The following is a 23,432-nucleotide window of genomic DNA, read 5'->3' as shown; positions in this document are numbered from 1 at the left end:
TTGGTTTATAATAATTAGGGCGACTTCAATAGCGTCTACAATAATCGGTGTAGTTGAACTTTTCAAAAACTTGGTTATTTTTTTGATTTTTTTAATACATAATTTCGATACGCTATAACTACTTTAGTTTTCAAGGTTAATCGTTGAGACTTTCAGGATCTGTAGTTCTACGCATAATAGACAAATTTTTCAAGGTTTCATTGGTTTATAATAATTAGGGCGACTTCAATAGCGTCTACAATAATCGGTGTAGTTGAACTTTTCGAAAACTTGGTTATTTTTTTGATTTTTTTAATACATAATTTCGATACGCTATAACTACTTTAGTTTTCAAAGTTAATCGTTGAGACTTTCAGGATCTGTAGTTCTACGCATAATAGACAAATTTTTCAAGGTTTCATTGGTTTATAATAATTAGGGCGACTTCAATAGCGTCTACAATAATCGGTGTAGTTGAACTTTTCGAAAACTTGGTTATTTTTTTTGATTTTTTTAATACATAATTTCGATACGCTGTAACTACTTTAGTTTTCAAAGTTAATCGTTGAGACTTTCAGGATCTGTAGTTCTACGCATAATAGACAAATTTTTCAAGGTTTCATTGGTTTATAATAATTAGGGCGACTTCAATAGCGTCTACAACAATCGGTGTAGTTGAACTTTTCAAAAACTTGGTTATTTTTTTTGATTTTTTTAATACATAATTTCGATACGCTATAACTACTTTAGTTTTCAAGGTTAATCGTTGAGACTTTCAGGATCTGTAGTTCTACGCATAATAGACAAATTTTTCAAGGTTTCATTGGTTTATAATAATTAGGGCGACTTCAATAGCGTCTACAATAATCGGTGTAGTTGAACTTTTCGAAAACTTGGTTATTTTTTTGATTTTTTTAATACATAATTTCGATACGCTATAACTACTTTAGTTTTCAAAGTTAATCGTTGAGACTTTCAGGATCTGTAGTTCTACGCATAATAGACAAATTTTTCAAGGTTTCATTGGTTTATAATAATTAGGGAGACTTCAATAGCGTATACAACAAAGGATGTCTATAATTTAAAAAAATTAGAAAGTGTATGAATTTAGTAAATATGAATTTCTATCAAACTTCAGCCTCGTTAATTTACCTGCCTAAATATAAATTTTATCATTTAAATTGTTTAAAAAAGAAGTAAAGTTAAGATTAGTATAGTTGTACTAATCAATTAATGAAATTTTTAACATTGGTTTAAAAATTTTTTAACTCAATGAGTTGAACTTCTTTTTTTTATTATTATAACAACTTTTTCAACTTGTATTTTTTTAGTTTTTGGCTCATACATCTTTTTTGAACTTTATCATAAACTTAGGCTAAATTTTGCTTACTCATGTTTGTTTTTTTTAACCTTAAGAATGGCAAACCTGTGGTTGCTTACGTTTTTTAAGCTTTAATATTTTATAAATATTTACAAAGTAAAAAAAAACATTTTTTAAGGGCATAGAGGGAAGGGGAAACACCTTTTTTTTTTGAAATTTGATCTTATTTAATATAGTTTTTTACTAAGCTACAAAATGCTTTTTATAAATTAAAAAATACTAAAATAATGTTTGAGATATAGCTGGTCAAAGTCGAAGGCAACAATAGGTTCCTTATGGGAGGCGCAAACTAAAACGGCTAAAATAGACTATTTCACTAAAAATCTATCTCCTCCTACGTTTTTTGAGATATCTACCTCAAACTTTCAGGAAGTATTCCTTGATTTATAAGAAAATTCTGTCAAAAAAAATTTATATAAAAAATAAACAAAATAAATTTTTTTTTGTTTTTTTGTTAAATTTTTTTAATTTTCTTAATTTTTCAAATTTTGTTCAGACAGAATTTTCTAAATATTGCAAGGAACATTTCCTGAAAATTTGAGATAGTTATCTCAAAAAACGTAGGAGGAGATAGATTTTTAGTGATTTTTAGTTATTTGCTGTTTTAGTTTGCGCCTCCCATAAGGAACCTATTATTGCCTCCGACTTTGACCGGCTATATCTTAAAAATTGTTTTGAATTTTCAAAATCTGTAAAAAGCATCTTGTAGCTTTGTAAAAACTATATAAAATAAGATCAAATTTCAAAAAAAGGTGTTTCCCCTCCCCCCTATGCCCTTAAATTATATACTTTTTTATTTCTTCATTTTCTTTATTATTTCTTTATTTTCTTTGTTATTTCAAAATTGTTTAGTGAGATTTTTTGTCCTTTTCAAAATTATCCAGTTTAATTTGTTTGAATTCACTGTGTTCTTAGCCAAATATCAAGGTGAAAATTTTGTTCAGTCTGATTTTGTCCAGCAAAAAAACGATGTTTAACACACAAGAACATATGTTAGTGCAGTAAAGAAAGAATACTGTTAAATTTGTTGTTTTTTTATAGAAAAATTTTATTTTTGAAAAAAAAAAATCTGCATTAATTAGTTTAGATATTACTAATGGACTTTCTATGAAAGTATGAAGTAGATTCTTTAAAAATGAAGGAGAAGATAGATTTTTAGTTAGATAGTCTTGGCCAAAAAATTGGATACATTGTGTTTGTTACTTGATGGCCAAAAATCCTGGAGTTTTAGAAAATCAGAAAAAACCATAGAAATTTGAAGAAACTCAATAAAAAACCTCGAATTTTAAACAATTTTTTCAAGTTAGGCAGAAAAATTTGACTTGACATGAAAAATATATAATAATGACAAACATTTTTGTCATCATCAACATTTTTTTATTAAAAAACATATTTAAAGTAGCTTTACACTATATTTTCAATCTTTTTATACTATTTAACATAATTTTTTCTACCTTAGCTTCATTTGAAATTAAAAAATAGAAGTTTTGAGATTTTTTTAAATTTCAGGGAAAATATTTCTAGATCTAGAATGAAGTTTAGTTGGTCCAGTTTCAATATTTTGTTCAAAAAATAATAATTTGATTTATTTTTAAGTGCTTGTTTAGAAATATTTTAGCCTTGTGGCTTATTCTTCAATACTGTTAGAATTGATTAGTAATTTGCGCAAGAAGCAAAATAATTTAATCAATGATTAGAAAAAAAACTCAGGGGAGTTAAAAGTTACTCAGGGAAGTTTCTGGTCACTCAGGGAATTTTTTTTAACTCAAAGAATGGCAACCTAGTGTACTTCAAAAACCTTGAAGAAATTTCTTAAAAAGTTCATGTGCCACCCTGTTAATAGCTCAAATAAAACTCTACAAAATAAGATCAACTTTAGAAAACAAGGTAGGCCTCCCTATGCCCATATAACTTCTATAAGGGATATGGAAGTGAATTAAATAACTTATAACTGATTTTTTTACAGATATGAAGTGTATGTAATTTTCTGAATTGATACATCGTTTAATAAAAAAAAAACTTCTTGTTATTTTTATGTAATAAGTAAGATATTGTATTTATGCAAATATAGTAGTTTATATTTGTAACATCTATAACTGTTTACAATATAACTGATGTACTATTTTATATTATAGAGTTTTTTAAATTGATAAAATGAAGTTTGAAGTTGTAACTGAAGAAATGTGTAAATCCTGGCTCAAGTCAGGAAAGAAAGAGATGTAAGTGTTTTAATTTTGTATTTGTTTTTACTATGAATGGTAAATTTGTGTAAATGATAATTATATTTTGAAAAAAAAAATGTTTAAGAAAATTATATACCTTTCCATTATTATTTATTATCACTGTAGTTTTACTTATTAAATTTTAGTGCAAATAACAAAATGCAGTTTTATATAATGAAAAAGTTTTAAACCTTTTTTAGTAAAAATTTATGTAGATTAAAAATGCAAAGTTTTTCCAGTATTGACACTAAAAACTCTCTAGTAGTTTAATTTTACAATTTGTTTATTGCAGGGAATTGATATTGGAAGACTTGGCTAAAAAAGATTCACAACAATGCTATGAGCTTACCCATCAAGGTACTATCAATATTTTTACTAAAAATTATATACTTTGTTTCCTGCTTAAAATAAATTAAGATGATTGCTTATATACTAGTGTTTTTTTAAATTTAAGATCTATACATAAGATTAGAGCTGATCAAACTGTGGTTTAAACACAGACTTCAATCTAACTATGTATAAGCTCATAATTAATTACTTTTAGGTCTTGCAAAATTTTAGCTTATGATTATCTATCAAAAATATATTTTAAACTTTTTTGTCTATTTATAATAATAAAACACAGGTTTAAACGTTTAAACTAGTAATACTATGTATAAAAATCAAATAATTTTTTAACACAGATTTCAATCTAACTATGTATGAGCTCACTTATCAAGTTCTACATGACAATTGCAAAATTGATGATTTTGTTTCACTTATCAGAGACTACAAGGTATGTTGAATTAGAAGTATACTTTCAACTTGAGTCATTTATTATCTTCTGTTTCCTTATAAAGTCTAAAAAATATAGCTGTTTGGTTGTATTTTTAGAAATATTTAAACTTCTTTAATTTAGTGAACAAGTTATTTAGTTCTATTTAGGACACATAAATCCAGTTGTTGATTAAAACAGCTTTTGTTCTTAAAAATATGTATAACAAAAAAGACAAAGCTTTAAGCTTTTATAAGCAAGCTCATAAAATTAAATTAAGTTATCATACATGATAGTATCATTTAGGATTTTTAAGACTCATTGTTGTATCTGGTCACTTAAGCAGTTACATTTGTGGATAATTATTTCATTTAAAATGATTTAAAAAACAAATGCAATTTATTGTGCAGTGTCTTTGTAGAGTTACCTCATGACCTTAAAAATAGTAATAGATTAAATACTAATGTTAAGGAATACTAACAGGACAAATGCACTTCACTGTGCAGCGACCTCATTGACATCTGGTCCCTGGTGGATTGTGAAACCCACCAAAGCAATGGGATGGATGACCGAAAATCACTGAGAAACAATTTCCTCAAGCTTGTGTCCGCTGCAATGGTTACTTATATTTTTGTTTTTTACAAGTAGAATATGATTAGTTAAACATAATGCTTTAATAACTGTTTGTGTTAGTTAAAAAAATGTATTTTCATAAAGCAATATTGAATTTATTTTTTTTTGCTTTTCTAAGCCATTTATAACATAAATTATTTGGTTATAAAGTTTGATACCCTATATTACGAGTAAATTTTGTACGCTTTATGATGTGCTTACTGTTTATGTAGGAAATAAGTTGTTTTATTGTTAAATGCAACATTCTCTACTTTTAAAAACTTGACTAATTAATTGAAGTTTTAACTTATTTTTGATATAAACAAGAAAAAACCCTGTTTAAAATTTCTTAATTTTTTTTCTCAACTTTTAAACAGTTGTCTAAAGTAGCTTTCACAGTATCAACTTTATTGTGATCACTAAAAGTTTCTATTAAAAAAAATTAAACATACTTTTTTTTTAGATTTAGATATTTAACTTTTCTAAACATTTTATTCTTAAACAAGTGTTTATAATAACCTTCCCAGTATCAACTTAATTGTAATCACTAATAGTTGTTAGTAATAATATTTTACTAAATATAATACTTTTTTACAGGAAAACTTAGACCAAGTTATGCTGAAAGCCCGGTTCGATTTGGACACTCTCGCGCAACTGAAAGTAATTGCAGATGCCAAAGCCTTCCAGCAGCGTTACATCAAAACTAAAACCAGGCTCTTGTAAGTCTTCTGTCAATTTTTAAGTTAAAAATACACTATCATGTAACAAAAAATCTTGTAAAAAAAGTGGATTACTATTTTGATTTTTTTTTAGTTTTAATTTTTTAAGTATTTCCTGCAATCAGTAACTACCATAGCTGCAAAAAATATTGTGAATGGCCAACTTGCCTTAAATATTATAAAAACAAATATGAAATTTCTTAATAATACTTCAATTAATTTTTAGTTACTTAACTAAAGTTAAACTATGCTTACTGCTTTAATGAGTAATTACGATATAAAACAAAAGCGTTTGTCTTAAGTGTTTTAAACCTTTCCTTACTCAAGTTTTACTTGCATTTGAAGTAAATTGAAGCTACAAGCTGTTATATTCAACTGTTCATGTATACTTCTCTTTTAAATAAGAGTTTAAATTTTTTTAATACATTTAATAACTACTAGCTTTTAATGAATTTTTTATCTATTTTTAGCTACAAGCAACTGAAGTTCAACTTGCTTCGCGAAGAGATGGAAGGCTACAGCAAATTGTTGGTAGAACTTGGAGACGTTAACAACAAGTATAAACTTGACAGCGAAAACACATTGGAAATAGTCAAGAGTCTCATAGGTAAGTTAACTGAATTGTTGTTATTTTTTTTAACACAAAGTATAAACTGGACAGCGTAAAGACATTAGAAATTGTCAAGAGTCTCATCGGTAATTAAATCTTCTGTAAACTTGCGAAAAAAAAACTCTAACTATCAAGTTTGTTTAACGTCTGACAGTATATCCATATTTCAAATTATCCACTGTGGTTTAGTTTTTACAAATGTTTTAGACTGTAGTATTTTTTAATACTATATCTCAGAATTAGTTGCACTCACTTAAGGTCGTTGATCAAAGTTTTGTAATTTTTTTACCTTTAAAACTTAAAAGTTAAATTTAAAACTGGTTAATTCTAACAATAATTAAAATAACGTTGGCGTTTTACAATTGATTGATTACGATTTCAGCTAATATTATTATATTAGATAGTATTATTTAACAAAGTTAATTATAATATTTTTCTATCCAGGCTGCTTCAACATAGATCCGAACAGGGCGCTGGACATCTTGCTCGAAGCCATGGAGTGCCACCCCGACAAGAGCGAGCAGATATTCGTGCCCGTCATACGGGAGTACCTCAAACTGGCCGAAAAAACAACGCTTTGCAACCTGCTCGGCTTCAAGTTCACTCACTACCAGGTTTGTTGTTTGCTATTTTATGGCTTTTAATGTTTAAAGTTATGTTTAATAGATATTTAAACACTAAGATCTTGCAATAGATGTTTAATATATATTTTAATTGATTTTTTATTATAAAAATGTTGAGTATAATTTTTTTTCTACTTACTTATAACTCTGAATTCATTATGATCAGCCTGTTTCATAAATTAAAAGTTCACCCAACATTATTCTATAACGTCCTTCATACCAAAATTTTTCCAGCAAAAAGAAAACTCAACGCCGTCTTCGTTGTACACGCTGGCAGCCCTGCTCGTACATTATAAACTTGTGTCTGTGGATGACTTATTTGTTCATGTAAGTTTAAAATAAATTGATAAACTTTTGTTTGTAGATAATTCATTTGTTTATGCTAGTTAAAAAATTAAATTAAGAAATGATAACAAACACTTTTTTGTCTATAAGTATTTTGTTTTGGCAAAATTACGCTAAATTCACAAATTAATTTTTGAAATATGTACAATACAGTGCACTACCGCTTAAGTACGCAAATTGAACCTGACAAAAAAGTGCGTACTTAGCACGGGTAGTGCGTACTTTTTGGCGACATAGTATAATTCGAAATTTAGTTGTTTGTTTTCTTTCTTACAACTAGCCACCAAATAATTAAGCCAAACAAACAAGTCTTTTTATTTTAAATAACATTTAATACATAATTCTACTTTGTAAAATTTTTTAATAAACTTTAAAATGATATATATTTTTCTATAAAAAGTTTCTACATAATTAATACATATATTTAATATAGAAAGTCAATGTCAGTCAATGATTTAAAAAGAAATATTAAGCTACATTTTGTTTTGTTAGAGGAAAAGTACCAAACTACATTGTGTTTACCAAACATTTTGAAAACATCAATGTATGTACATTTAAATTAATTTATGACTTAACTATTTTGTATTTGTAGGTTTTTTTAACTTTGTCATCTATGTTTATTCATTTTATAGCATTACAGCTCAAATATCATTATTCTTTTTACTTTTCTGCAACCACTACATAAGTATTTAGTTTATTAACATTTAATAACAGGACTGTCCCAATCTCAGGTTACTTTAGACTACTCAGGATTACTCACCCTAGTTTAAAAGTTGTGAAAGTCTCAGGCTAACTCAGCAGGTTGGCCATTCTACCTGGAAACATTAAACAATCTGGAAAAACTTGATGATTGAAAATTTAGGCAAGAAAACTGGAACTTCTTATAAGTTCTAGTATAACATCCTTTACTTTGTCTTTCTGGATAAGTGCGTACTTTAGGCGTGATGCGTACCAAAAATAGTGCGTACTTAAGCGGTAGTATACTGTACATTCATAAAATAAAAAACGTTTTTTCTCTAGTTGAAAAATTTTATTGTTTTGTTTGTTTCTTAATTTAAACAAGATAAATCAACACAAAATTAAAAATAATGAATGATTGTGTAATATATTTTTAGCTGACACCAGAGGACAAACAGCTGAAGGACAAATGGAACAATTTCGTCAAACAAGTTGATCTTGAAGCCGTAAGAACGACTGTGATGGTGCTGAATAAGGACGATAAGAAAGATGACAAGCCAGCTAAGCTTGACGTCATGGTTAGTTTATATTTTATTTAAATTAATTATTTAAATACCCGTTACGGTTCTCAATAAAGACAATAAAAAACACGACAAGCCCGCGAAATTGTATGTTATGGTAAATTTGTATTTAGAACAATTGTATCTAATAACCTCGTTAATATTTCTTTAAAAACTTTCTATATTTTTTAATTACTGTGGCGAAGTAACTTTTACCGGACTTTTTTTTTGTTTGTTTATTAGCTTTTGGAATTATTACAGGACGGCGTCAACCAAAAGTTCCTTTTGTGCGAGGCCTCGCTGAAAATAGGAGACTGGAAGACGGCGTGTGACGTCATAAACAAGTACGAAAGCAACCACGTGATGTCCCATCGACCAATCACGAAGGCCGCTTGCGATCTGGTGGACTACTACGTCGGAAAGCTGTACAAAAAGTTTGTTTTCGATTTTCGTTTCACAAAGTTTTCAAGGCTGTAGTTTATGTACTGTAGTTTATGTACTTGTGTAAAAGTTTGTTTTATGAATTTTGATTTGGCATCTTGAAGTTTTAAAAAGTTGTTAATGTCATAAAAGAGCTTAAATAATTTCATAGAATTAGTTTGACAAGGTTAGTGTATTTTGACACTTATCTGTTGATTGCTATTAGTTTTACATATTGATTTTTTTTTGTTTGTTACATATATGTACTGATAACTATATTTTAACCTTGTAATTATAAAAGTCACACAATACAATAAACAGGAAAGTCAGTTTTGTTGTGGTTTCAACAATTTAAGAAAAAATATTTTCCTTAACATGTTTATACAAGTTTAAGTGTTAATACATATACTTGAGAAAATACCCAAACAACTAACAGGAAAGTCAACATGAAGCACATGAAAAATTCTGCAAACACAGCAAGTGATTGCAGCAGCATGGTTGCGGCATTGCAGCAGCCCGTAACTTTCAGGGGACTAATGAAAGACACCCCAACTTTCGAGGTGCTTTCCCACCTTGGACCCAGGTTGTCGTGCCAACCGGCGCTGTTGGTGAAAATTATCAGGCTCGCCAAAGTTTTTGTTTCACAGGTAGAATAAAAATAATTTTTGTTTTTATATTTGTTAAACCTAAGTAACAATTTTATTTATTTTTATACCTGTTGGGTTTTAATAAATTACAGTCACTTAAAACTAGGCCTTAAAAAATTTTATTAAATAAAATTATAACTTTTTTTTCAAGTAATATATTTTTGTTTTTCAGTTTGATGAAAAATTAAAACATCTTTAATAAAGTTTTATATTTGTTAAATTAAAAAAAAAGAATCACTGACAACTGTTTTTAAATACTTTTTTTTCAGTATTACTCGCCTAAAAAGGATCATCACCAAGACAAAGTAAGTATCTCCTGTAGTTATTTACATAATATTCTTAGAACTCTATGTACTTGATATTTGTAGATAATATTGAATAAATTTTTGTCAACTTTGAAAAATTTTTAGTCATGAATACTGATATAATAATAAAGCTATAAATAGTTTGCAACAAAAAAGGTGACTAAACCTTTTTAAATTTTTCACATCAACCAGTTTCAAAAGTAAAATGTTATAATTAGTATATATATTTTTAAATTATAATTTATTTACATTAAGCAAAATTATACATAACAAACTTTATAAAAGGTTTCACGCATATTTACAACTGTATTTTATGTTTCGTAACTACGTATATTTATATTAAAACTACTTAGTAGGTACAAAAATTAAAACGATGGTTTAAAAAATCTACGAGTTTATTGCATACTTTAGCTCAAATCAATTTCGGACAACAGTCCTTCTTCAGTAAACTTTCAACTGTTTAAAGTTTGGAGTTTAAAGTCCACTGAAGAAGGACTGTTGTCCGAAATCGATTTGAGCTAAAGTGGGCAATAAACTAGTATATTTTTTAAACTATCGTTTTATTTTTTGTAACTATCGATGCAGGAAAAAAAAATCACAAGTAAAAACAATTGGCCTGGACCGATTTGAGAATTATATATAAATTTTGTCTACTTTGTAGGTAGTCATGGGCAAATGGATCCAATGCATCATCGAAGCAATATTGCCGTCAATGAGCCTGTTGCATTGCAACGCGAATGTTTCGTTTGAACTGTGGGGTTTACTGAAACACATGCCTTATCAGATCAGGTTCGAATAATGTAGTTTATTTTGTTGATAACATTTTAGTACGGTTTTGTGATATTCGTTAATTTATATATTTTTAAACTAAATTTTAGCTTTTTTTATACATATTTTATAGTTATAAGTCATACAAGTTCTATTGTAATACTTACAACCTATCAGAGTACAAAAAAGTTATTTAAATTTTAAATAACTACCATTCTTATGGTTAATTTAACAAATTAAACTAAAAACTAAATACTTTAATTATCCAAACAGATACCGATTATACGGCGAATGGAAAAACGAATCATACGAAAGACATCCGGAATTACAGGTGGCCAGGGCTAAAATTATCGACAAAACCAAGTACATTATGAGGTTAATTTTTGTTTGTATTCATCTTTTTCTAATCTATAAAAGTGTAAGTATAAATTATATTTATTGTCTGTTTTAATCTTTGTTTATTTACACATGTGTGTTATTTAACAAATTTTATGTTATTGTAGTACAATTTTACGATTATTTAAATAATTAAAGAAAAAATTGTAATAAAAACTAGCATATTTGTAGTAATAACAAATAGTGTTTAAGCTTGCAGATAATCTGAACAACTATACCAACCAACCACAAAAACATTAAAAAAACAATGTTTTTCAAATATCAACACCGGTTATATAACATTTAAACGACTATCGGGAAACTCACAAAGTAGAATGAAAAGCTCAACCACTTTTCGTCAAATACTGGTGTTTTTATGAAAAATATATAAAACGCAAATATATTTTATACACATTTAATTGACAGGAGACTGACAAAAGAAAACGTGAAGCAAACCGGTCGGCAGATGGGAAAGTTGAGTCACAGCAGCCCATGCGTTCTATTTGACAGTGTTTGTTTATTGTTTTAATATTTAAAATAGTCTTAATAAATTGTAATAAATTTATACAATTATATAAAATAATAGCATGCGTTCTGTTTGACGGTTATATTAATATAATAAGTAGCATTTTTTGGTTTGAATTGTAGTTACTAAAATGTATTGCAACAACCTATACTTTTTGATGATTAAAAACTAAACTTTTATTTTTTGATAAAAACACAGCTTTTTTGCTAAAATTATAGTAATAAATTTATATCTATAAAGAAAAATTTGAATTTTTTTTCCATACAAGTTCAGCTTAAATTTTCGATTTTAAAACTAGTTTTGTTAGAAAGAAAGGTTTTATCAGCTATTAAGTTTCGTGATCTTTTCAATACAAAAGCATTTGAAATTTTAACAGATATTGTCACAAATCCAGCGATACGACAATTTAATCGGACCAGTTGTGGACTCGCTGAGATATGTCACCGACCTTTCTTACGATTGTCTCGCATGTAAGTATATTTGTCACCAAATTATTTTAACCTTGTAAAACTGTACGATAAATTAAGATTGTAATAAAACTTTTTGTATAATATATATTAAATCAATTATCAACAAATTTTTTGATCTTAATTAATTATTTGTGTTTAAAACTTTTAAAATTATTATTATATTGTTGACTTGGTTAAAATTTTTCTATATGAAGTTTACTTTATAGATGCCAAAATTTAAACTTTCTTCTAAAACTTATAAAAAGCTGTTGAAAATATATGATTAAATTATTAGTTTTTTTATTGAAAATTGTTTTGACAGACTGCATAATAGAAGCTTTGGCGAATCCTGACAAAGAAAGAATGAAATGCGATGATACCAACATTTCCAACTGGTTACAAAGTAAGTTTAATTTTAAGCTCTAAAACTCTAAGTTTCTTAAAGTAAATTAACTTGTCAACTGAAAATAACAAAAAAAGCATTTGAAATTAATTAACTTATAAAATGGCTTTTAGACTACACGATTTGTTGTTATTTACCTCGATCGTAAGAATAGTTTTGTTTAAATTACTATTTTACTACTAATTAACAGGTTTAGCTAATTTTTGCGGAAATATATTGAAGAAATACAGCATCGAATTGTCCGGTTTGCTGCAATACGTGGCCAACCAATTGAAAGCTGGGAAAAGGTGAGATATTAATTGGTTTGGTAGTTTTAGAAAGGAATATAGTAAGTTTTAAAGTTTGGTTTTTAATAATAAATAAAATAGTTTGGTTTAAGTTTTTATAATAATAAATTGAGTTTTATACTCGAAAATAGGAGTATCATAAAAAATAAATTTAGCAATCACCAGATATATAACTAACATAATTTATTTTGATAGTTATAAGTAGGATTATAGTAAAAAGTAAAGTTTGGTTTTTCAATAGAAGTTAAATTGTATAGTAAAAGTTATTTAACATATCTCAACAGTTTGATCTTACTAATTTTTTTTCTTAAATACAAATAAAAATTTTCTCAACTTACTATTTCTAACGTTTTTGGACCAATATAAGTTTTTTAAAGAAAAACCAGAGAGCAATAATTCATAACTGTTAATATAATTTGAGCATAAGTCATTTAATTTTATTTTTAAAAATCTAACAAAACGCGTTTACCAATTTAAATTTGCTACATTATTTGAACCATTAAAGTTAAGCGCCATCATAAGTTTTTTGTTCAATCAAGAGAGCAATAGTTCGTAGCTGATGGTTTAATTTTTATGGTATATCTTGTTATTTAGTTTCTTTCTCTCAACAGTTTGGACTTGCTGAAACTCTGTTAAACTCAATATATAATGACTAACGTTTTTAGAGCATATAAAGATTTTATGCCAGGTTTACTCATATATTCGCTACTATATACTACATACTATTCTCTTTACTCATATATATATTCTCTCAACAGTTTGGACTTGCTGATACTGAAGGAGGTTGTGCAGAAGATGTCGGGAATCGAAATTTCAGACGAAGTCACAAACGATCAGCTGGAAGCTTTGCAGGGTGGCGAATTACTGAAAGCTGAGGTTATTATTTTATGTAGATACGTTACATGTATACTTCAAATAAGCTTTTTATTTTAATATCGATAAAGTAGTGAATTACTGAAGGCTGAGTTTATAAGTTCACATAGAAATACTATAATTGAACTCTACCAAAAAAAGTTCTCTTTAATTTATATTTGCTTTTGAATTATGGTTTTTATTTTTATCTTGTAGCTAAGGATTTTGATTTTTATCAAAGTTACAAAAGCTTGAAGCTGATGTTTTTATTAATATTTTACCATTCAGCTATCTGAGCAGTAGTTTAAAATAAGTTACTTGTACAATTTCTAACTGTATTTAATGCACCAGAAAATTTCTTGAAACGAATTTTAAGTATTTATTTTCGCTATAAAACTTCAAGAAAATCAGCAAAAAATACGCAGATCTCTGTAAATATTCGTAGTTTTGTTTTTCAAAAACTTTTATTTATTATCAAGTTTTACCAAATACAAATAAACAGGCCGCCTACTTCGGTCAAGTAAGAAACACAAAGAAGTCGGCATCTATATTGAAAGAAAGTTTAATCAACGAAGGGTTAGCATGATGTTTATTTTTTTATAAAATAGTTGTTATGTGATATTTTTAAATCGTCATTTGCTTGAAATGTCAATTGAATTTGAGCACATATATAGAACTTTAAATTAGGAGCTAATTACATTTTACACGTTTGCAGAGTTTAGTAGTTCAACTTTATTTTTTAACTTTCGTCTTATTAATAGTTACTAAGTGTGATGATTTTTAGGTTTTAGTCATTATCTCTATAGAATTAGAGCTTTAAATAATATGACAAAATTGAAAATAGATAAAGCAATGACATTTCAACTTTCAGGTTAGCATACCCTATACGTTTTTTGTAATGACACTTCAATTTTCAGGGTAGCATACCCTTTATATTATTACTAATGACGTTTCAACTTTCAGGTTAGCATACCCTATACGTTTTTGTAATGACACTTTAATTTTCAGGGTAGCATACCCTTTATATTATTACTAATGACGTTTCAACTTTCAGGTTAGCATACCCTATACGTTTTTTGTAATGACACTTCAATTTTCAGGGTAGCATACCCTTTATATTATTACTAATGACGTTTCAACTTTCAGGTTAGCAGTGCCGTTATGTTATTACTAATGACATTTCAACTTTCAGGTTGGCAGTGCCGTTATGCGTGCTGATGGCGCAGCAGAGGAGCGGAGTGGTTTTCATGAAGAGCAGCGAAAATATGCATTTGAAGCTGGTGGGAAAACTGACCGATCAGGTAAATACATTAAATAAAATATTAAAACTAAAAAGAAATGTTTTTTTTTTGTTTTTTAGGTTAGATTATTAATAAAAAAAATGTTTACTCGCACTAAAACAATCGTTTGTTTTATGTAAGTAAAAATTTTCAATATGAAACATGTTATGCAAATTTCAAATTAGTAAAAACATCTTTGTTAATAACTAAACAGATAATTGATATCAAAATAAACAGTCAAGGTAGAAAGATAAATTATTTAAATAAAATATAAAGCATAAAATGTTTTTACAGTAATAGAACTTGTCCAAAAAAACACTTTAAAGCAAATTAAAATTTTTAAATATCCAAATTTTATTCTGACGTCACGAAGCACTATTGGTTTTAACCTCATGTTATGACGTCACACGCAGTGCCACGACACGATGATGCAGTTCGGCAACTTCCTGTCCAATCAGCTGCCGGGAGAGGAGTACGTGAAGAGGTTTCCGCCAATCAACAGCCTCCACCAGGAGTACCACACCCCGCCGGATGCCGCCTTCTTCCTTAGCAGGACCATGTTCCAGCACCAGATACAAGTGAGATGTTTTATTTGATTTATATTAAAATTTTGATTAATATATTAGATTTACTCATCTTAAGTAGGACTATGTTCCAGCACAAGTGAGATAACTTGTTTAGTTGGAATATAATGATTTATCAATTATTTCAAACTGTTTTTGTTAATTATTTCTGTTTAGTATGTTTTATATTTTTGTATTTTAAAGGACTATGTTCCAGCACCAGATACAAGTGAAATATTTTCTTAAATTGTTAGGCAGTTAATATGTTTCGAATTATCTAAGATAAAACTTTTAATTAATTAAGGGCATAGGGGGGGGGGTAAACACCCTTTTTTGGTTTTTGATCTTATTTTATATAGTTGTTACTAAGCTACAAGATGCTTTTTACAGATTTAAAAAATTCAAAATAATTTTTGAGATATAGCCGGTCAAAGTCGGAGTCAACAATAGGTTCCTTATGGGAGGCGCAAACTAAAACGGCAAAAATAGACTATTTTACTAAAAATCTATCTTCTCCTACGTTTTTTGAGATAACTCCTCAAACTTTCAGGAAATGTTCCTTGATATATTTAGAAAATTCTGTCGGAAGGGATTTTGAAAAAAATAAAAAATAAAAATTAAATAAAAACAGTTTTTTTTTTCTTTTTTTGTTATAAAATTTTTATTTTTAAATTTTTTTAAATCCTGTTCCGACAGAATTTTCTAAATACTGCAAGGAACATTTTCTGAAAATTTGAGGTAGTTATCTCAAAAAACGTAGGAGGAGATAGATTTTTAGTGATTTCTAGTTATTTGCCATTTTAGTTTGCGCCTCCCATAAGGATCCTATTGTTGCCTCCGACTTTGACCGGCTATATCTCAAAAATTATTTTGAATTTTTTAAATCTGTAAAAAGCATCTTGTAGCTTAGTAAAAACTATATAAAATAAGATCAAAAACCAAAAAAGGGTGTTTACCCCCCCCCTATGCCCTTAAGTCATGTTCCAGCATCAGATCATTGTGGGTGATTTATGAAAAAAAAAATAATATTGTTTGTGTTTGTCAATGTTTCAATCAGTGTGAAATTAAAACTTTGTTAATAGTTTTATTGTTTTTATTTTTCTTAGTACGACCATGTTTTAACGCTAAACCAGTATTAGTGATTGGTGTTTAATTTTATTAGTTTTATAACCAAATATATTGTCATAATCATTTACAAGTATGGTCACTCTTGAACCTAAAATTAGTGTGAGTTGAGATGTTCTGAAGTAAACTATAAATTGTTTAAACATTTCAATCCTTAATGAATGGCGCTTTAACGATTAACTTATTATTTGATAAAAATTTTTTATAAGATATTATTAAAAACAGCAAAAATACGACGAACTGAGAAAGCAAGACAGGAGCAGCAAAAACAAACAATCCGACAAAACCAGCAGGTAATATTATTTATCAATTTATTTTTAAATACCATTGATGTTAAACTTTTGTTATATAAGTAATTTTTGTTGTTGTAAAGTTAACAGAAAATAATAATAATATGTTAAAAAAAATGTTTATGGTTTTTTGTAATAAAGTTTTTTGAGGATCTATTGTTTACAATCTTTTTTAGTAGAAACATCAATCTAAGTTGAATTTTAAAAAAAGTTCATACAAAACTATCAAAAACTCACTCCTCCCAATCGCAGTTGTTTTCTCCCAAACAGATACATTCGGGCGTGTGATCTCGTGATGAAACCGGTCAACGAAGCCGTGCTGTCAATGCACAGCGCCAACGTGTGGAAGGACCTTTCCCCCTCATTCTACACGACTTTTTGGTGCCTTTCGAGTTACGATCTGCAGACTCCCAAGCAGGCGTACCAGAAGCAGGTGAAGAAGTTGGAAGAAAACATAAAAAATCTGGATAACGAGGGGGTGAGTTAATAGTTTTTGTTTAAAAAGGATTAATTCGTTTTTAAAAATATGTTAGATGAAACTTGTAGTAAACTTGATTATTAAAAAAACATTAAAGCGCCAATTATTAGTTTACCCTGAGCAAAAAAAGCATTTATTGAGTTTTAAAGCTTAAATTTTTAAACAGTTATAGATATTCGTAATGTATTCATAAAATCATAATTGTTTAAGCAGACGTCAGTATTTGTTACGCCATCACAATATGTTTATAGTGTATGCCAATTTAAATTATATCATTTTTTTTACACAGCACTCGGAAAGCAGGAAGCGCAGGGAGCGAGAGAAGATCGAATCGCTGATTTCGAAATTGAAGGAAGAACAGAAGAAGCAGGACGAGCACTGCGGCAAGGTGAAGAGCAGAATGAAGGCTGATAAGGACAACTACTTCCTCGCAAGTTAGTTTTTGTAACCGTTTGGTGGCGCTATCAAGTTGTAAACACTTTAAATAAGGTTGAGAGTAGGATGAAGGCTGATAAGGACAATTAGTTCCTCGCTAGTTAGTTTTTATAACCGTTTGGTGGCGCTATTAAGTTGTAAGTTCTTTAAATAAGGTTAAGAGCAGGAATAAGGTGATAAGGACAGCTACTTCCTTGCTAGTTAGTTTTTGTAACCGTTTGGTGGCGCTATCAAGTTGTAAACACTTTAAATAAAGTTGAGAGCAGAATGAAGGCTGCTAAGGACAATTAGTTCCTCGCTAGTTAGTTTTTATAACCGTTTGGTGGCGCTATTAAGTTGTAAACACTTTAAATAATGTTGAGAGCAGAATGAAGGCTTCTAAGGACAATTAGTTCCTCGCTAGTTAGTTTTTATAACCACTAGGTGGATATATTAAGTTGTAAACATTAAAACAAATCACAGTAGAATGAAGGCTGATAAGGATAACTATTTCGTTTCTAGTAAGAATTTTTGAAAATGTTATATAGTTAATATCAATAATAAAAGTGGTATCAAGTTTAAATAATGACAACTTGTTTTTCGTTAATCAATTTAACCGCATGTTGGCGCTAATTAGTTGTAAGTATTCTGTTCTAGCTATTATTATGTTACTAAAAAATGTAGTCAATGTTTATTCTAAAAGAAAGTAATTCTACACAAATTTTGTATAATACAAAATTATCACAAAGTTAATGATGTGCACCTTTTTTTCATGAAAATAAACGTACAGAGAACGAAACCACCATCAAGCTGCTTTATTTGTGCGTAAAACACATATTATATGTAAATAGTATAACCGTATGGTGGCAGTATTAAGTTGTAAGTGTCAATACAGTATTGTTTTGTATCTAAGAGAGTAAAAATGCAGAAACGACAAAGAACATACAATCACCAAGCTGTTGCAACTCTGCATATACATATAATGATAAATATGATGTAACATAATACATTTTATATATAAAAGATACAACTCCACGGTAGCAGTAGCAATTTGCAAATAAAATTAATAAACTTTGTTGTACCTAAGTGAGTAAAAATGCAGAAACGACGAAGAACGACACAATCGCCAAACTCTTGCAATTGTGCATGATAAATATGGTATATAAATAATAGTTTGTAAACAAAGTTAATTTATTTTTGTTGTACCTAAGTGAGTAATAACGCAGAAACGACGAAGAACGACACCATCACTAAACTCTTGCAATTGTGCATGATAAATATGGTATATAAATAATAGTTTGTAAACAAAGTTAATTTATTTTTGTTGTACCTAAGTGAGTAATAACGCAGAAACGACGAAGAACGACACCATCACCAAACTCTTGCAACTCTGCATATTCCCCAGGTGCGTGTTTAGCGCGCAGGATGCCGTCTACTGCGCCAACATGATTCAGCAGCTCCATCTGATGAAAACGAACAACTTCTCAACACTGCTGTGCTTCGACAGGGTTCGTTTTGTACGACTTATAAAATTTCTTGTTCTTTTTTGCAGTTATAACCCAATTGATATTTGGAATTTTAGACAACCGAGTGCGAATTGGAAACCAACAAAATAATGTAGCCGACTTTAAAACGACCTAAATCAAAGTATTGACTGGACCATTTAAATAAACGACAAAAAAAATAAAAACTCGATTTTACTAACAAATAAATTCACTGACATTTCGACCATATGGTGACCAGTCTTACTTAAAACAAGGCTTAATATAATAACATTATTAATATGTTTATTAGTTATACTGGTTTATTATTACAGCTGTTCACTGACATATCGACAATGGTGACCAGTTTGACTGAAAACGAGGCGTCCAGATACGGAAGGTTCCTCAATCAGATGCTGACCATGGTCAAGAACTGGCATGGCAGCAAGTCGTGCTACGAAAAGGTTGATTTTTATTTCAATATTACTTAAAATTGTTTACTTTGACTTTAAGTGCTACCTTGGTTAAAAATTGGTAGCAAGTCGTGTTACGAAAAAGTTGATTTGTTGTTTTGATATTATTTAAAGTTGTTTTCTTTTAGTTTGCTTTCAAAAGCTGACCGTAGCACGGAAGAAATTCGTGCTATGAGAAGGTTGGTATAATTGTTTTTTTTTTAATATTAGTTTTAATAAGAACTATGGTTCTACTGAATTTACTTAAATTTTCACTGAACTTAACTGAAGAATATATTATGTCCACACTAGATTATTTGAATTTTTTTTCTTGCATAAACTATCACTGTTTTGTTAATATTATCTAGCTAGTTTCTGCGCCTTTTAGTTACCATATATAGTTTGATAGTTCAGTGCTATGTCTTTTTTATTTAATGTTAAAACTTGCCTTATGATTCCTCTATCTTCTTTTGACTGTTTTACTAGTTGAACCCACGTAAACTTTTGTTTAGCTATGGGTTTTAATTGTGGCAAGGTAAAATAGCTTGCTCGCGAAGCAGTTATTATCTAATATGAGTTGCAGGTTTTGGGTATATGATGTTGTTTATGTGAGAAAACCGCCTTTTAAAACGGTAATTGTGATCTTTGTTGTGAGGCTACTGCAACCTCATCTTTGCTGTAAACTTACAATTATTTACATTGTGTTGATATTAAAATGGTTACAATTCGATATCACAACTTTTTTCACGCTTTTGTTTCATTTCAATTAATTTTTCACCAGTTTTACCTTGCTACACAAAAACACATCTTGCGCTCATGGAAATTGTATGGCATTTTAGACATATAAGTTTGTGTACAAGATTTTAGTATTGTGTTTGTTATAAATGTCGAAAGCTAGTATTGACTCCATTCCATTTGGGTGTGTTTTAGTTCTTTGTATTTAATTAAATTCGTTAAAATTTCTTCTGTTTTTTCCTCACATAAAATAGGGTCAAATCGACGAAATTTCTTGTCAAAGTTTTCTTCTGGTGTTTTTTGACCGGGATCTCTTTCAAGTTAACAGTAAAAATATTGTGTTAATTAAAATTCTCAAAATCGTCCCTGGGTATGTCAATTATCTTCTGTGATTTTTGTCTTTATCTTGATGCTATACTTAAAAACGATTATACTTCAAAAAAATCAACAAGTTTTGTTTTATACTCATTATATTGTTTGAAATACTTTCAAATTCTTCTTCAGCGAACAAGTCGAATCTGAAACTTTTATTGTAATTGTTGTTTGAAACTTTCATATATGCTTTTAAGTCAAAACGTACTCTGTAGATTTGTCACTAGTAGAAACCTTGCATTCAGCTCTCTCACTTTCAGTTTTGATATAAATTTTGTCACGGGTCAGCAGAGAACTTTTTCTACCTTTGGCATGCGGCAAATAGTTGGTGTTTCATTGAAGTTTTAACCTTCGTTGTACGAGTCAAAGACCTGAACACTGGAGGATTTTTTTTCGATTATGTCTATATATGATGTTGGGTGTCTAGTTAGTTTTTCCCGCGGACTTTGCAGGATATTCAAAACTTTCAGACGAGCAGAAAACAATAGAGTCAAGAGAACTTTTGTTAAAATACTTTAATGTTGTTTAGTTGAATGTTTACTTTTTCATTTAACTGAGACACTGTAATGCGTTTTTTGTTTTACAAGCCTATAAATTCAAAAAATCTATGTTTTCAAACGACTCACACACTAAATTGTAGAGCTTAGTATCTACAATCACTTTTTGTATATCATACAAGTTAGATTTTATTTTTCCATTATTTTATGACTGACATAATTTTTTTTAATCATATATGATTTATACATATATTTCCATTCTTTCACAATTTCGTAGCACTGTTTGAATCTTAATTTCACTTTTTAATTTCTGCTAGATAAGCTGGCTTTACCAATTCTTTATGAACTAGGTTTTTTTTTTGCTATGAGCTTTATTAAATGTGCCTTACATTAACTCATTGTTGACTCTGTCAATTTTGGAAAGGTAAGCTTTCATCAATTTCTACGGTGAATATTTTCAACGCAGGCGCTTTAGATTTCAACCAGAGTCGTACAAAACTGATGCTTGAACGTTTATTTATGAAACTTCTGTTTCACAGCTTCGTCTTGATTGACTTGCTGAAAATAGTTGGTTTGTTTAACAAGTGGATGATCTTACATTTGCAGACAAAGAATTCTAAGCTGTTTGTTTTGTGGAAAACATAAATTTTTCATTTGTGTAAAGTGGTTTACACAAAGAACTAATCACTTTAAGTAAAAACTTTCTTTTGAAAAGGTATTAAACATTGTATTTTTTAACACAATATTAAAGATTATGGTTTTTTTCATATATCATCTCTAGTCACAATTAGCAGTTTAAAAAAACATAAAAACACTTTTAACTTAAACTATTTTCTAACAACAAGATTTAATAGTTATCCCTACAAGTCCGACACATCTTTTTAGGAAGTTTCTTATAAGTATTTTAAATAAAGATGTGCAAATTGAATTTTTTACTTTCAACCAGATTTCGGTGACAAAAAAATTGCGACCTTTTCTAGTAGAATTAATTAAAGAAGTTAATTAATAGTATTTTAAAGATAATACATTCAACAGAACTTTTTTAGTAGAACTATTCCTAGCACTCTTTGTAGGGATACTTTTGTAAGTAATAAATTTATTAAAGTTTGACTCAGTTAGTAGAACTATTCTTAGGACTCATTTTAGTAAGATTTCTCTTAGGACACTTTTTAGGAGTTTTTTTTTTAAGAATTGAAACTTTTTATGTGCGTTAGTTGATTTTTGCAACATTCTGCACAACGATTTTTATAATACACTCTCACAATACTTTTTTCAATTTGAATTTCGTCAAGGCCATAGTTTTTTTTACCTTTTTGTTTTAGAGTATGGCCTACCTTGAACAGGGTTACCACTAACCGGATAGTGGTACTTGTCGTTTGGATCGACACGAACAGTTTATCCGATTTTCTGAAAGTAGAAGGTCGGTCACTGGGAAACTGTCTGCCTGCAGAAAGTTCGCCAAAAGGAAACTGTTCTATTTTTCTATGAGTAATACTTTCAAAAAAGTTCTTTTTAGTAGAGCTATTATTAGGACTCTTTTTAGGAGTACTTTTTTTTAAAGAGTTTACTCTTTTTAGTTGCGCTAGTTGTTTTTGCTTCACTCTGTGCTACAATTTTTTAAATATACTCACATAGTACATACTTTTTTCAACTTGAATTTTTGTCAAGACCACAGTTTTTCCAGTCTTGGCTAATATCTAATGGCTTTTTCTTTCACATGTACAACATAGTCAAGTACTTTTTTAAAAACTGAAACTTATTACTTTTGTTTAAGTGTTAATTTTACACTGTAAAGCAATCAGATGAAATTTTAACCATTTCCATGTTTGATAAGTTTAAACGTCAAAACTTACATCTAAATTTTTACTAAACTTTATATTTCAACAACAGTTTGATCTCATGAAGCCGCTTCAACAGCAAAACATGTTCGTAAAAACCAGCTGTTTCTACACGGCTTGTATCGTTTTGTAGATCTGAAGTTACATCTGGGAAGTCTGTTACAAACAAATTAGCTTCAATGGTAACATTAAACTCAATGTTTTAAAATACTTTCTTAGTTGTTGGACTCTCCATACTTGGTCCCAATAGAGTGTCTACCACTGCCAGACCATCGTCACGGTATATGCCAAAGTTACCATCACTAAAGGTCTTTTCCTTCTTCAATATATCTGAGATGTATAGGCCAACCAGTTCGCAAATTACTGCGCCATGGAAGCTTCCCATCGGTACA

General features: G+C 28.9%; 1 protein-coding gene across 2 annotated transcripts in view; it reads left to right on the top strand.

The window, feature by feature from the left end:
* The first annotated feature begins 3,493 nt into the window (after window positions 1-3,493).
* LOC145843875 (THO complex subunit 2-like) overlaps window positions 3,494-23,432 on the top strand; it is a 33,672-nt gene continuing 13,733 nt past the window's right edge. For both annotated transcript variants that reach the window (XM_082951134.1, XM_082951133.1), the window contains exons 1-27: window positions 3,494-3,579; window positions 3,875-3,939; window positions 4,266-4,357; window positions 4,820-4,954; window positions 5,546-5,667; window positions 6,138-6,274; window positions 6,722-6,891; window positions 7,135-7,227; window positions 8,361-8,501; window positions 8,745-8,917; window positions 9,340-9,550; window positions 9,820-9,855; window positions 10,517-10,644; window positions 10,897-10,998; window positions 11,425-11,509; window positions 11,901-11,994; window positions 12,296-12,376; window positions 12,567-12,663; window positions 13,422-13,539; window positions 14,018-14,091; window positions 14,708-14,816; window positions 15,209-15,373; window positions 16,709-16,776; window positions 17,044-17,251; window positions 17,541-17,685; window positions 19,016-19,173; window positions 19,482-19,610. In XM_082951134.1, coding sequence (XP_082807260.1) covers window positions 3,515-3,579; window positions 3,875-3,939; window positions 4,266-4,357; window positions 4,820-4,954; window positions 5,546-5,667; window positions 6,138-6,274; window positions 6,722-6,891; window positions 7,135-7,227; window positions 8,361-8,501; window positions 8,745-8,917; window positions 9,340-9,550; window positions 9,820-9,855; window positions 10,517-10,644; window positions 10,897-10,998; window positions 11,425-11,509; window positions 11,901-11,994; window positions 12,296-12,376; window positions 12,567-12,663; window positions 13,422-13,539; window positions 14,018-14,091; window positions 14,708-14,816; window positions 15,209-15,373; window positions 16,709-16,776; window positions 17,044-17,251; window positions 17,541-17,685; window positions 19,016-19,173; window positions 19,482-19,610 — 3,201 coding nt within the window. In that variant the 5' untranslated portion in view covers window positions 3,494-3,514. The remainder of the gene's footprint in view (window positions 3,580-3,874; window positions 3,940-4,265; window positions 4,358-4,819; window positions 4,955-5,545; window positions 5,668-6,137; window positions 6,275-6,721; window positions 6,892-7,134; window positions 7,228-8,360; window positions 8,502-8,744; window positions 8,918-9,339; window positions 9,551-9,819; window positions 9,856-10,516; window positions 10,645-10,896; window positions 10,999-11,424; window positions 11,510-11,900; window positions 11,995-12,295; window positions 12,377-12,566; window positions 12,664-13,421; window positions 13,540-14,017; window positions 14,092-14,707; window positions 14,817-15,208; window positions 15,374-16,708; window positions 16,777-17,043; window positions 17,252-17,540; window positions 17,686-19,015; window positions 19,174-19,481; window positions 19,611-23,432) is intronic.

Source organism: Thalia democratica, chromosome 9 (genome assembly GCF_965202585.1).
Source record: "Thalia democratica chromosome 9, ktThaDemo2.hap1.1, whole genome shotgun sequence".
In the NCBI taxonomy this organism is placed as follows: domain Eukaryota; kingdom Metazoa; phylum Chordata; class Thaliacea; order Salpida; family Salpidae; genus Thalia; species Thalia democratica.
The sequence above is the reverse complement of the archived record's forward strand: the minus strand, read 5'-3'. Positions and strand labels throughout refer to the sequence as shown.